Source organism: Camelina sativa, chromosome 13 (assembly GCF_030686135.1).
Source record: "Camelina sativa cultivar CO46 ecotype springtype chromosome 13, ASM3068613v1".
Classification (NCBI taxonomy): Eukaryota; Viridiplantae; Streptophyta; class Magnoliopsida; order Brassicales; family Brassicaceae; genus Camelina; species Camelina sativa.
The window spans coordinates 19,638,392-19,650,679 of record NC_141892.1 but is presented as its reverse complement, the minus strand read 5'-3'; the positions used below and the strand labels follow the sequence as shown (position 1 = coordinate 19,650,679).

General features: G+C 37.2%; 2 protein-coding genes across 3 annotated transcripts; one reads left to right on the top strand and one right to left on the bottom strand.

Annotated features, from left to right (window-relative positions):
* Positions 1–8: 8 nt before the first annotated feature.
* On the top strand, positions 9–636 carry LOC104738304 (mitogen-activated protein kinase kinase 7-like). Its single transcript, XM_087480700.1, has 2 exons — positions 9–428; positions 526–636. The coding sequence occupies exons 1-2, from the start codon at positions 9–11 to the stop codon at positions 634–636; spliced, it is 531 nt and encodes a 176-aa protein (XP_087336826.1).
* A 1,370-nt stretch (positions 637–2,006) lies between these two features.
* LOC104736939 (uncharacterized) lies at positions 2,007–7,204 on the bottom strand. 2 transcript variants are annotated; one of them, XM_010457026.3, is made up of 12 exons: positions 6,670–7,204; positions 6,458–6,576; positions 5,931–6,375; positions 5,730–5,845; positions 4,905–5,646; positions 4,669–4,807; positions 4,428–4,588; positions 4,118–4,306; positions 3,801–4,028; positions 3,140–3,464; positions 2,732–2,915; positions 2,007–2,647 (listed from the first exon to the last, which is right to left on the bottom strand). In XM_010457026.3, exons 1-12 carry the CDS (start codon positions 6,853–6,855, stop codon positions 2,188–2,190), a joined length of 3,294 nt encoding a protein of 1,097 aa, XP_010455328.1. In that variant the 5' UTR covers positions 6,856–7,204; the 3' UTR covers positions 2,007–2,187. The 2 variants fall into 2 exon arrangements, with proteins under 2 accessions (XP_010455328.1, XP_010455329.1); XM_010457027.3 differs by having other exon boundaries at positions 4,428–4,585; positions 6,670–7,163.
* Between the last annotated feature and the right edge of the window lie 5,084 nt (positions 7,205–12,288).

Below are 12,288 nucleotides of genomic sequence, written 5' to 3'. Positions count from 1 at the left end.
ACAAAACCATGGCGAAGCTTTACGCTCTGAAAACAGTCAACGACGACATGAGTCTGACTTTCACGAGACAGCTAACTCGCGAGATGGAGATCCTCCGCCGCACTGGTTCTTTTTACATCGTACGGTGCCACAGGATCTTCACAGAAACCAATCGCTGGCGAGGTTTCAATCCTCATGGAGTATATGGACAGCGGAAACCAATCGCCGACGAGGTTTCAATCCTCTGCAATTCGTTCGTCGGCACATGCGCTTACATGAGTCCGGAGAGATTCGACTCCGTCGCCGAAGAAAACTCCGATGTATACGCATGCGATATCTCAAGTTTTGTCGAACATTTTCTATTACTTCCGCGGGGACAGAGACATGATTGGGTGACAGGTCTGTGGATCTTTATTCTCGGTGAACCAAATCAAAATGAATCAATTACTGTATTTTTATTTTCTTTTTGGGTAGAGTCTTAATTGTATACTTGTATATACTTTTCAATTGTATCTCTATATTAGCAAACTATAAATTATTTATCAGAAGCTAAGATGGTTCAAGAACATGATTGTGTGTGGTGGTTTGGTTATGGAAAGAAGAAAAGGGGAAGAAGAAGCATTAAACGACGTCGTTTCTTACGTGGCTACCACGTAAGAAACCGTTAACGGTCTCTTAACACTGTTACGACTTATGTATGATTTAACATCGTTTTACAAGTTAGGGTAGTGAATTTGAATTTTATTTAAGTTAATGTATGAATTTGCTCATTATTAAAGCTAGGGTATAAATTTAACATACCCCTTATCTGGGGTATGAAAATACGGATTTTCCCTCAAACTGCACATGCTTTAAGAACATTAGTGAGAAAGAGAAAAACATATTAGAAGTTTAAATGTTTTAGCTAATAAGTGACAAAGTTCTCGTTACTAAACTATATAGAAAAACAAATTGTTTTTTTTTTTTTTTTTTAAAATTAACAATTGAATAATTAGTTTAGAAAATATAGAATTTTGATTAATATTAACGAGAAGTATCTGATCCGAGTTTGAGAACCAAATTTCGTTCTTGTGAGTTTGGTCGATCATATCATGGGACCAAAATTATGAATAATTGGTGGAGATAAGATGATTATACTGTCTTGTATAGGATACTTAGTTTTTTTTGGTAGAGATAAGATGATTATTTTGTATTGTGTAGTATGTTCAGCTTTGGATTATTGATAACATTTTTTAATCGGTAAAACATGCTATGATGCATATTTGTGATGCGGATGCCCTTCCGTACAAATGTAGTAGATCTTTTGTAGTTTTCTTATGACCAAACAATGTTTAGTTTGTTAAAAGGTTCGAAAAAATAATTCGAAATTTAGTTCTCGAAAACACTATGTTGTATGTTGGAGGTCAAATCTTTATCGCGATAAAATTAGTGGCCAAAAACCATCCCAACTAATAATTTGTTGGATAAAAGTTTGTTTAGGTCTCTCACTTAACATCTCTTATCATTACTAGTTAAAGCTACCGTTCATGTATTAAGTCCAAAAGCAAAATATATTATGAAACGTTTCCTTCATTCAAGATGTTTTCGTATGGACACAACTCAACTAAACCTAAAGGAGAGAGATATAAACAACTAAGTTAATGCCGCATTAATAATGCGTAACCGAATTAGACAATAGTAGTAAACTTGAACTAAAACTTTTAAAAGGAAGTATTTGTTTGTTCCCGATAATAAGTTCTGTAGTACACAGAAGAAAATTCAAATAATTTCGTCACAAAGCTGAACTGTCTTCTTTTGTTTATATATTTCTTTGAACTTTTACTTTTATATTCAGTTGGCTTCAAATAATCAAATACTGTACAGAACAGCTTTCGTTTTACCTTTAGTTCTTTAGTCAGTAATTGTCTATGGGGACATTTTCCCTAACAGCACATTGTTCGTATTGTCAGTTTGTCACTAAAAGAATCAATTTAAATGGTGCTAGCCCCAAAATAATCGAACTGGATTCAAATTGAAATTAGACTCGGTTTAGTTCGAATTAATCTCAATAGATATAAAACCGGAATACTTGTACGTACAGTGTGTATCAGTATCACAGCTATTAATAGTGTTATAAATACAAACGTGGTGTGTTGTTATGACTCCTATCTACTAATACTTTAAATCTTCGACCCAAAGCCACACTGGTCCACTGATCCACAGTCTTATTTAGTTTGGTTTCTTCAGCAATTCTTCATACCACAATCCATGAACAGAACGTGACACTGTTGCCACAAGAACTAGAATGTCTGAAACTTCCGTGACCTTGTCCGAGAGAGAAGCTGCTCCGATCTTTTTTAGCATTGTTTCCACCAACTGCTTTCTCTTTGTGTTGTTTCCTGTCAAAACCGCGGCTCTAATGGCTAGGTATATGGTCTGTGATACATGTGTGAATACTGCATCTCCTGCTTGTAAGCTTTTCAGAAGCATGTTTGCAAGTACTTGTTTCTTTGTCTCTGCATCATTCGAATCAAGAAGCTCGGAGAGTGTCTCCATGATTTCTGAAAGACCCGCATCAGGTTTGGCATCCAACATCTCGTAAAGCCGGTTTATGCAAGTCCATGTAATGGTCTCCATGTCAATCGGGGCTGGGTTGTCACTTAAAAGTGTTTGCTGAAGGATCAATACACTAAGTGAAAGAAACAGAGCGGTTAATAGGAGGGTTTTATAATCATAACTGTGAAATCAAGAGGTAGGTTTTGTCATTACTGACCTGATGGAGACTAGAGTGATTTTCTGGATTTGGGATTGAATAGCTCTCAGCCTAGAGAGGTTAAGTTGAAATGTTTCAGGGACAGTTTCTACAGTAAGACCACCGATTTCGCTCACCAATTTTAATAGGCCGAGATGAACAAGAAGATCCACAGTTTCTCCCTTGCACTCTGACAGTTCAATTCCTGCATAGAAAATCACCAGCATGCAACTATGATTACATAGAACAACAAATGACCATAGTGGATTCCCCAAAGTGTCATGGAAGCATCTTTTAGTATCCTTAAATAGCCAAATCTGGAGTAATAACTTATTAAACTATCACTCGCTTATCATATATGATAAAATGAGATCTTAGGAAAGAAAATTTCCCATTAAAATAAAAAAAGTAGACAGATTGACACCAAACCTGGAAATGGAGACGAAGGGGTATGAACTTTTGAAACAGAGGAGACATTGCCTCCAGTTCGCATGGTGGTCGAAGGGAGGCCTGATGATCCAGAGTGGTTGTTTGTGACAGCAGAAAGAGCATCTTTGTGTTCTTTCCACTCCCTCTCTGCCTCTCCTCGAACACTTAAAAGCCAACGCTTTGTCAATGGTAGCAAGGAACACGCTTGGTCTGGGGAACCATGCCGACTAGAAAATGACTTCTTCAGATATTCCAGACCAGCAGGTCCTTTGAGAAGCGGCTCCAAGAGTTTCAAACGAGATTTGCTGATTTCCTTCTTTAGAATCTGTAAGTAAAAGGACATATGACGTAAAAATGCACTACCAGATTTATTCTCTAGGTCTGTATTGCATTTCTTCAGAGGGTACAAAAAACTTCAAAGAAATTAGCAGTGGTGGTTAACACAGTGCACGACATGAAAAGGGAAGTTTATTACAGTTATGCTTGCGGAGATTATGGTAACATTATATTCGAAAGTTGGTAGCTACTTGCGAACCTTGCCGTATTCTCTATTCAGTAAAGTTATAGAAATATACCCATCTACAAGTTTCTAGTTCATAGTACATGTCCAGAAAGCATAGAACGATCAATTACAATGTCCACGAAGTACGAAAGTGCATACCTGAATCTGCTGCAAGACAAAGCGTAGCCCCTTAACCATTAAGATGGCATATGAAGAATTTGACTGGCCTTCAGTTGGAACTATCTCTCCAAGTTCTGTCATTAATTTATGGTGAGTACTCCTGATTTCCTCCTCATTAGCTGGAGCAGAGAGTTTTAGCAAAATGCCAAGGGAAAACTCTAGAATATTTCCAAGATAACCCATGTCGACATTTCCAGAAGCCAGTAACTGAATCATGCCAAGAGAAAAAGACATTAAGTACATCATAACATATCTTTTGTACCAACACTTAAAGACAAGACTGTAGTAAGAACTACCTGTGACAGCACATCCGTATCAATAGTTTGAACAATCTCTTGTCTCCAATCTTTGGGAGATATCTCACAGAGTTCATCCCTAACTTCGTTCATGAGTTTTATAACCCAACTGAAGTCTGGCTGCGACTGTTTCATGGATTCCATGACACCATCCCAGAAAGCCTTTTCCATTGTCTCCTTAACCCTCACCTGGGACATCGCAAAAGTGAAAAAATTTGAGTCAAGTCGATAATATTCAAGTGCAACTTAGCGAATCAGAATAGTGAAGTCAGCATATATCACAAGCCTTATGGAGCTTATATTTATGAACCTGAATGTTGCTTGTATCCCCAGTGTTAGTGTCGAAGCTATCAGCAAAACTACTGCTATTGTCATGGACAATTTCATTTACGATTACTTCGTTCTCACTAGCCAATGCTGCATCAAAGCTATTAGCTGCCACGTTTGGAGTAGAAATGCCCTCGCTTCCTGCTGAATAAAACTTGTGTTAGGTTGAAGGGTTGCCAGATTATCTAGCGAGCTTTAAAGGTTATCCAGATTGAATATATTACCACTGTTCAAAGAGGGGGACAAATTTGATGAGCCTGGCGAAGATGAAGATGGAAGATGCGAACCTGCAGGTGCTTTTGATTCTCGTTCTCCATCAGTTTCAGAGAATAAAGCCCGACTAGTTGGAGGAGATGCCTTCAGCTGAAGAAAAAAGAAAGGTAAGTCATTCTCTCCCTATCAAGCTTCTGGCATTGCATGGTCTGCTAAGGTAAATGTAAAAGAGGGGAATGGGAAATACCGGCTTCAGATTCACGCCACTGTCTACTATTTTGGGAGAGGAAGTACGTTTCGATACCGCAGACAGCTCTGGCTCCTGAGTTGAGGCTATATCTTTTTCAAGAAGCTTAGCATCGTTAATTTTCCAAACAACAAATCCCTCCAGATAAGAGCACCAAGCTTTATCAAATGCTTGTAGCTGAGATCTGAATTTTTTTGGACGTGGAGCTACGAAAGATACATTGTCCGGGAGAGTACATTCTGGTCCTTCCAATATAATTTTCACTAGCAGTTCAAACTCCCGAATAAGATAGGTTGCAGATTCCACTAGTGCAATCTCATGTTCACCTCTTCCTCTAAAAATTGCACCGGGATGTTGCTTGATCATGTAGGCACAAAGAAAAATTCTAGCTGGATATCTCGCAATCTTTTTAAGTTTTTGATATCCTGTCTTCTTGGAATTGGGTGACTTTTTCTCTCCTTTACTCATGGAACTGGGTGAGTTTCCTCTTCGAGCTGGGGGAAAGATGTGTTTAAGAAGATGGTTAATATTCTCCATATTGGATCCCTGAGATAGAGTGAGTCGGATTTCCAAGCGATCAAGCAATTCTTTCACTGTTTGAATAACAGAAACTGAGTTCATTTGAATGGCAAAATGCTCAAACGGCACTGACTCAATGGATTTTTCATTGATCCCGAGGCTGTTATAGGCACTAGCCAAGCCATAAGTAGACTTCTTGTATTTTGTAAACCTCCTCCAGCATCTGAGAATTATAAGGGCAATCATCAGACCATCAAGGTAAGACAGTGAAACATCTTACAAAATCTTACAGGGAATTATACTTACCTTTCTAACATCCTCACAAGATGCACTTGGTTCTTTCGCAATGTTTCTGATCTTGAAGATGAACAACTGTCTCTTCCTCTTCTTCGCCTCATATATTGTGCTTTCAGTTTCTTGGCCTAACAAATGCCACAACAACAATGACAATTATGGCCAATTGCAATATGGTCTTCCAAAAGAAAAGGCTAGAATGTATTAACATACCCTTTGCAGCCGTTCTTCTAAACGGTCCTTCATTTTCCTTCTTTCAGCTTCCTTCTGACTCTGCACAGAACTAGCAGCACCAAACACACGTGTCAATCTAGCGTTCGCTCTTCTCCTTTCCGCTTCCAGAATCCCCATCCGTTTACTCTCAGCAGCTGCTCGTTTCTGATAAATCGCTGCACGCACACTCTCCTTATACCTCTTCTCCTGAATAGCTTTCTGCATCAAACTCTGCGCAGCTCGTTGTCTCTTAGCCGCTCTCCGTTGTGCCATAGCTTTAAAAAGAAGCATCCTATTCTTCTCTGCCTTTAAAACCCTTTCCTCAACCTTACTCTCTAACTCATCACGCTCTTTCTCAACCCGTTGCTCAAGTCCGTTCTTCGCAGCTTGTCTAGCTTCATCCATCTTTGCCAAACGAGCCACCTCCTTCTCCAGAATACTTAACCTATCAATAATAAATCCTCACATTTACATCCTCTATGGTTTCAAACCACCAAAATCACCGAAAAAAATAGTCTCATTCATACCTCTTTTGTTCAGCAGCATTAAGCTTTGATTCAAGTCTGTGACTAAGCTCCTCTATACTACCTGATCTCGGACTTCTCATCTTAGGTCGTGCCTTACTCGATAACGACTCATAGTATTGCTGCAAAAATTCCATAAAGTAACGATCTTTTTTCAAAATCCGTTCTGTTTACACAACCCATCAAGGACGTAAAGTTTCAAACTTTAAAATTACCTGACGACGGAGATCAGCTTCTCTGAGTTTGGAATCGATCTCTTCAGCGGAGACAGGACTCTTGGGTTCGAGAAGACGACGACGGAGTCTCCGGGGAAGAGTCTTTGGTGATAATGTAATTACGTTATCTTCCTCATTCGCCGGAAAACTCAGGGAGATTCCTCCTAATCGCTCCGGTTCCGTCATTGATTATCACAACCACACAAATTGTAGATCACACAAAAAAAGTGATTATTGAAGGAAAAAAATGTAAACTTTTATTTGGAAACGAGAGAGGAACACAAATGTTCACAGTCGGTGAATATGTTTTTTAACAGAGCGGAGAGATTTGATTTATGTTTTCGTTAGGTTGTTTTTGAATTGTGTTTTGTTTTGATGAAGACGAAGAGAAGAGAAGAGAAGAGATACGAGTTTTTATTTATTTTCCCAGTTGGACCCGTAATTTGTGGAAATTTCCAGAGTTATCCGTATTTTGAAACTAGGAGAACTATTACAATCTCTCTCATCTCTCCATCTATTCTTGTATTGAGCCAATAAAACGACGTCGGGTAACTTTTGGGTTTGTAAATTAGTTTGAAAGTCCAATTATAGTTTGGGTTTGTGCAATTCGAGTTTTTTCTTTTCTTTTCTTTTTCCTCGGAAATGAACTTATATTGAATTTACTAAATTATGATCGGCTGCACACAGCGGAACAAGATTTTTTTTTGTTCTTTTGTTATTAATATATTATTTTAATACTAATTTTGCAAATGTATGTTTTTGTTAATTTTAGTGATTTAGTATATAATTTATGGTATACCGCACAACAATTTTATTTAATACAATCTTAATTAAATCAGTTTTATTTGACATGTTTTATATTAGTGTTGTTAAAACAGTAAATTAAAGATTTAACCCGTATTACAATATCATATTAATGATATTTTATTTTTTAATATTATCAATTCAATCATGCAATGTCATATAATCCGCCATGTAATATAACTCGTTTTTGTTATTTTGAAAATTCAATATGTTTAAATATTCATAATTTTAAACTTTTTATTAAGTTTAGATATATCAGTTATAAATTATAAACTTCTTAAAATTCTATAATTTACTATATACAGTAAATTTATTATATATGTATGTTGAACACACACTTTTTAGATTAATTGAGTAATATATGTTTGTTTTAAAAAAATTCAAATCATAATATATACAGGAAAAATACACATTTTATTAATTTGATGTATTATATGATGATTTACTACATTTAAAATTTAAAATAAAGAAAAGATTATAGGAGAATTTTTTTTTAATATGAAATAAATCTTCTAAATATATATATTCATTATAGAATATTATATATATGGATATTTATATATTTTAATTCTGTTTGGTTGTAAAGATAGTAGAGAGAATTAACTAAACTTGTTTGGATATGAATATAAGCATTAAATGACATTAAATGCAAAAACTTTCCAAAAAAATATTTTTGACCAAAAACTGCTACAAAAATACTAGTATGGATAAGAGGGTTAGAGTTTATTAAAGAAAATGTCATGAACTGTGTTTGTTCGATTATTTTTCCAAGTGCCACATAACATCAACGTAAAGTAACGAAAATAGCTTTTTCTATAAGCACATTTATTGGCAATCATAGTATGAAGATTCGAGCTATACAGTTTTATTGCATTTTGTTTGACTATCAAGTTTGATGAATTATATTGTTGTGTTTGTGTGAAGTAAAAATTACTGATATCAGTATTACTATATCAAAACCAGATGAATCTTAGAGTTGTGCCCTTTTCTGTTGTAGTTTTTATGCTTAGCTTTGCCACCCAAAATTCTTAGTTCAGTATCTTCATAATTATGTTGGTAGCAGAATTTATGAGAATGACTAACTATCCAATTTATTTATTTTTGTCTTTTTGCTCGGAGAATGACTAACTATCTAATTTATTTATGAGAATTTATTTATTGTCTATTCTTGTTTTATTCTTGTGTATTATTGACTAACTATCCAATTATAGTTTGTGCAAAAACCCAAACTATAATTGGACTTATGATTCATACTTTTTAATTGAGAACCTCATGCACACACGCACACACGTACATTGTTTACAATCATGTGGTTGTGTGCAAATGCTGGGACATTTTCTTCAGATATGACAAGAGTAGTTAGTTCTTTTTACCTTCCTATATTATGCGTACTCACGGTCATGGATCCAAAAAGTAGCAAGATGCACTAACAGATATAAAAGAACTAACTGTCTCAATTTCCATAATGGTGCACTCTTTTCTTTTAACAGATTTATATATATCGTCCTTACGATTTTTCTTCTTTATTAGAAAAATGAAAAATAATTTTCAGTTAAGTGAACAATAGCTTGAACTGCCTAGGAATGTCGTCTACTCTTTTTGTCTTGTTTTTTACACTGTTTTCCGTTTGGTTGGTCTTTTAACAACCACTGACCATATATGGTGTGAGCCCGTTTGAGGGGATTCGTACTCCAAACCAAATTCAAGAAAATAATCTACGGTTTGAGAGCATCCACCTACGAATATGATCTAACCCGAGTAAGGTCCGGTCTAGTTACGCAGTTGTGTACTGATTGAAAATATATTAATAATAATTCACACCTTATTGTAAATTTTTTTTTAATTAAAATTATATTCTATTATAATCCCAAAATGGGCTGGGCCGAGGCCTTACACACAAAAAAGTCTAGTTAAAAAAAGGGAAATCGGAAAGTTTACCGGAAACATAAAGAAGGATCGGATTCTGCTGCTGGTCGGAAGCAGAGAAACTAAGCCTTAAATCCGGCGGTTTCAAGGTCTACGGCTTAGCAACACCATCAAAGGATCGAAGATCACCGGTGAAAGAAACCGGTTTCCACCATCGATCTCTTTCCTCTGACATACCGCCAAAGCTACAAACGTCCCAGAAAGCTAGCCTCTCCGACAAACCGGTTCCGCGATGCCATCATCAGATCTATTTTCCCATGCAACCCGATATCGTCAGATCTATCCCCTCCATCCAAGATCTGGGCTCTCCAATCTCCCAAAGTAAAGATCCTTCAATCCGGATGGATGGATGCAAAGTCGCCGCTGCGGTTTAGAAGATCATTGGCTCACACAAACCTTCTAAACTCGGAATCTGCGACCGCCATCTAAGATCCAAAAGGATCTACAGTTAACCACCCTATCAAACATCAAAACCCACCTTAACCTTACCGACTTCTGCCGTAGCCGCAGATTCCAGGAAGACGGTTGAGCCTAGAGGAACTCTGATGCTAACCATTTGACGCCTTCAAATTGGGGCTCGATTACAGAACTCCTCTTCCACCTGACCAGATCCACAACTACATCGGCAAGGATAAATACCACAACGCCGCTGACGGAGAAGAGATCCTACTTACCACTGGACCTTCGATGCTAACCTCGACCAACTTGCTGAAGATCAAGGAGCTAAACTAAAGAGGAGGGAGGGAGAGGAAATCGCAGCACCAGAAACGGCTGCCGGAAGGATTCCCTCCCTCATATCTAAAAAAATCGGCTAGTGTTTTTTTAGGAGAGAGAAGGGAACTTTTTTTTTGCCTCTCAAAGGCTTTCTTCCACCTTATTGTAGAATATACGTTTCAATTGTCTTTTTATATTTACGCGCCTTCATGGAATTATTACAAATGATTCTTTCTTGTAATATCATCTCTTCTATTTACTATAATACACTTATGATGATCTGTTGTATATTGTATAATGCCATGTATCATGTTTGTGTTGATCACGACTTCCTGATAATTACAGTAATACTTTCTTTTTTTTGTCAACCAAACATTAAAATTAGAATATAACTCCAAGGTTGGTTGCCCAAACTGGAGGATAAGAGTTTATAAAAGATAATTCGGAAACTAAAGATCACGAAGAATGAGCAAGACAATATGCCCTCATATTTGATGTATGTGGTACCCTGGTAAGAGTGAAGGAGGGAAATGATGATCTGATCAAGCTGAAATTATCTAGAAGATTGAAGAAGGCTGGCCATTCGTCCGGGGACTGCACCATCACAACTAACTCTGCACAATAAAGATCTAATCCCAAACCAGCCGTCTATTTCACAAAACTACTATTGGATATGAAGCTTATAGAACCACGAAGCTTCCCACCAAATTTTAGCCAAATCGAACTCCTTTGCATCCTCCAAACGTTGCCCTAAAGTAGCCATCTCGGACTAGTCTGCGCAGTCCATCTGCGGGTGTTTGTGTCGAACGACACCAACCCATAAATCACGATCCGAGTCTCCTTCAAGCTCCTTCTAGCCGCAAATCCCTAATCCTTCACAACTATCGATTCCATAACAAAATTAAGCATCAAACAACACGACTTACTTCGATAACAGCTAGGAGAGAGCCTCCTTGTCTCTCTCAATCCACCACCAAGCTCCCATCCTTCTCCTTACACATGAATAGGATGGATCTCCTTTCTGCTCCCTTCCAAACAAGAGCACCACAAATCTCTCTCCTTGTCTCCTTTAGAACCACCAATCGGCCACCCCCCCCCCCCCCCATTAACAAGGGCATCAAAATATAACTTTTATACTCAAGCCTTAGGGTTTCTCAAACCAAACCAAATCAAACTGACGATTAAACTAAACCGCTAAACTCGGGAAAATTGGTGTCGCTCGACACCCACCCCCAAAATTCCTTTCTGATTCACGAGTGTTACAACATCGATTACGGTGTCGAGTATGGTTTCACTCGACTGTGGGGATCGAGTACAGGGTCAAGCCTGATGTTCTCTGGCTCCAGTTTTTGATCTAGATGTATATACATTTACTAAAACAATGATACCTCTTGAAAGACACCTCCAATTGGCCTGAAATCTCTGACATTTGAAATAAAACTTAAATTCCTACAACTTTGATGCAACACTGTGAAGCTGAATTCCAATGGAAGATCTTCATAGGAGTCAATATTAATCTTTGAGGGGATTGTCATGAATCCGACCGAGTGTTGTGTGGCCACGGTCAAGTGGGATGTTCGAATGCCTTATTTTCCCTTCTTGATGATTGAAATCCTCTTGGTTAGCTCCAGAAACTACACAAGATCTTTCCTTAGCCTTTGAGAGCTCAAAAACACCTAATAACACTCCAAATGCATAACTGCATGCACATGATGATAGACATGATTGTAAACAACCTAAGTGTGCAAAACAGACAAGAGTAGTCCTAAATAATGCAAAAGTGACTAAAGATGTGCTTAAATAGGGTAAATATAAAGATATCAAGTACAATGGTATATTTGACATGCATTCTCCTACGTACACTTTAATAATGTTTCTTCTTTAATATAATCAAATTTATAAATTATGTTATATATAAAAAAAAATTTGCAGAGACATTATCTGAATTGTGACCTCAAGTTATGCGCACTGTGGGCTACCAATTGTTCCACCCGGAAATTTCGAAACAGACAAACTTTAGTTGAAAAAAAAAAGAAAGGAATTGAATTCCTCCATAGTTTATACATGTATGATATCATACTATCACTAGACCCTAGTAGTCCCGGACGATTAAAAGTTTCAACTTGTAATTTGGACCACCCTTGGTTTAAAATCTGATGTAACAGACGTTTTTGA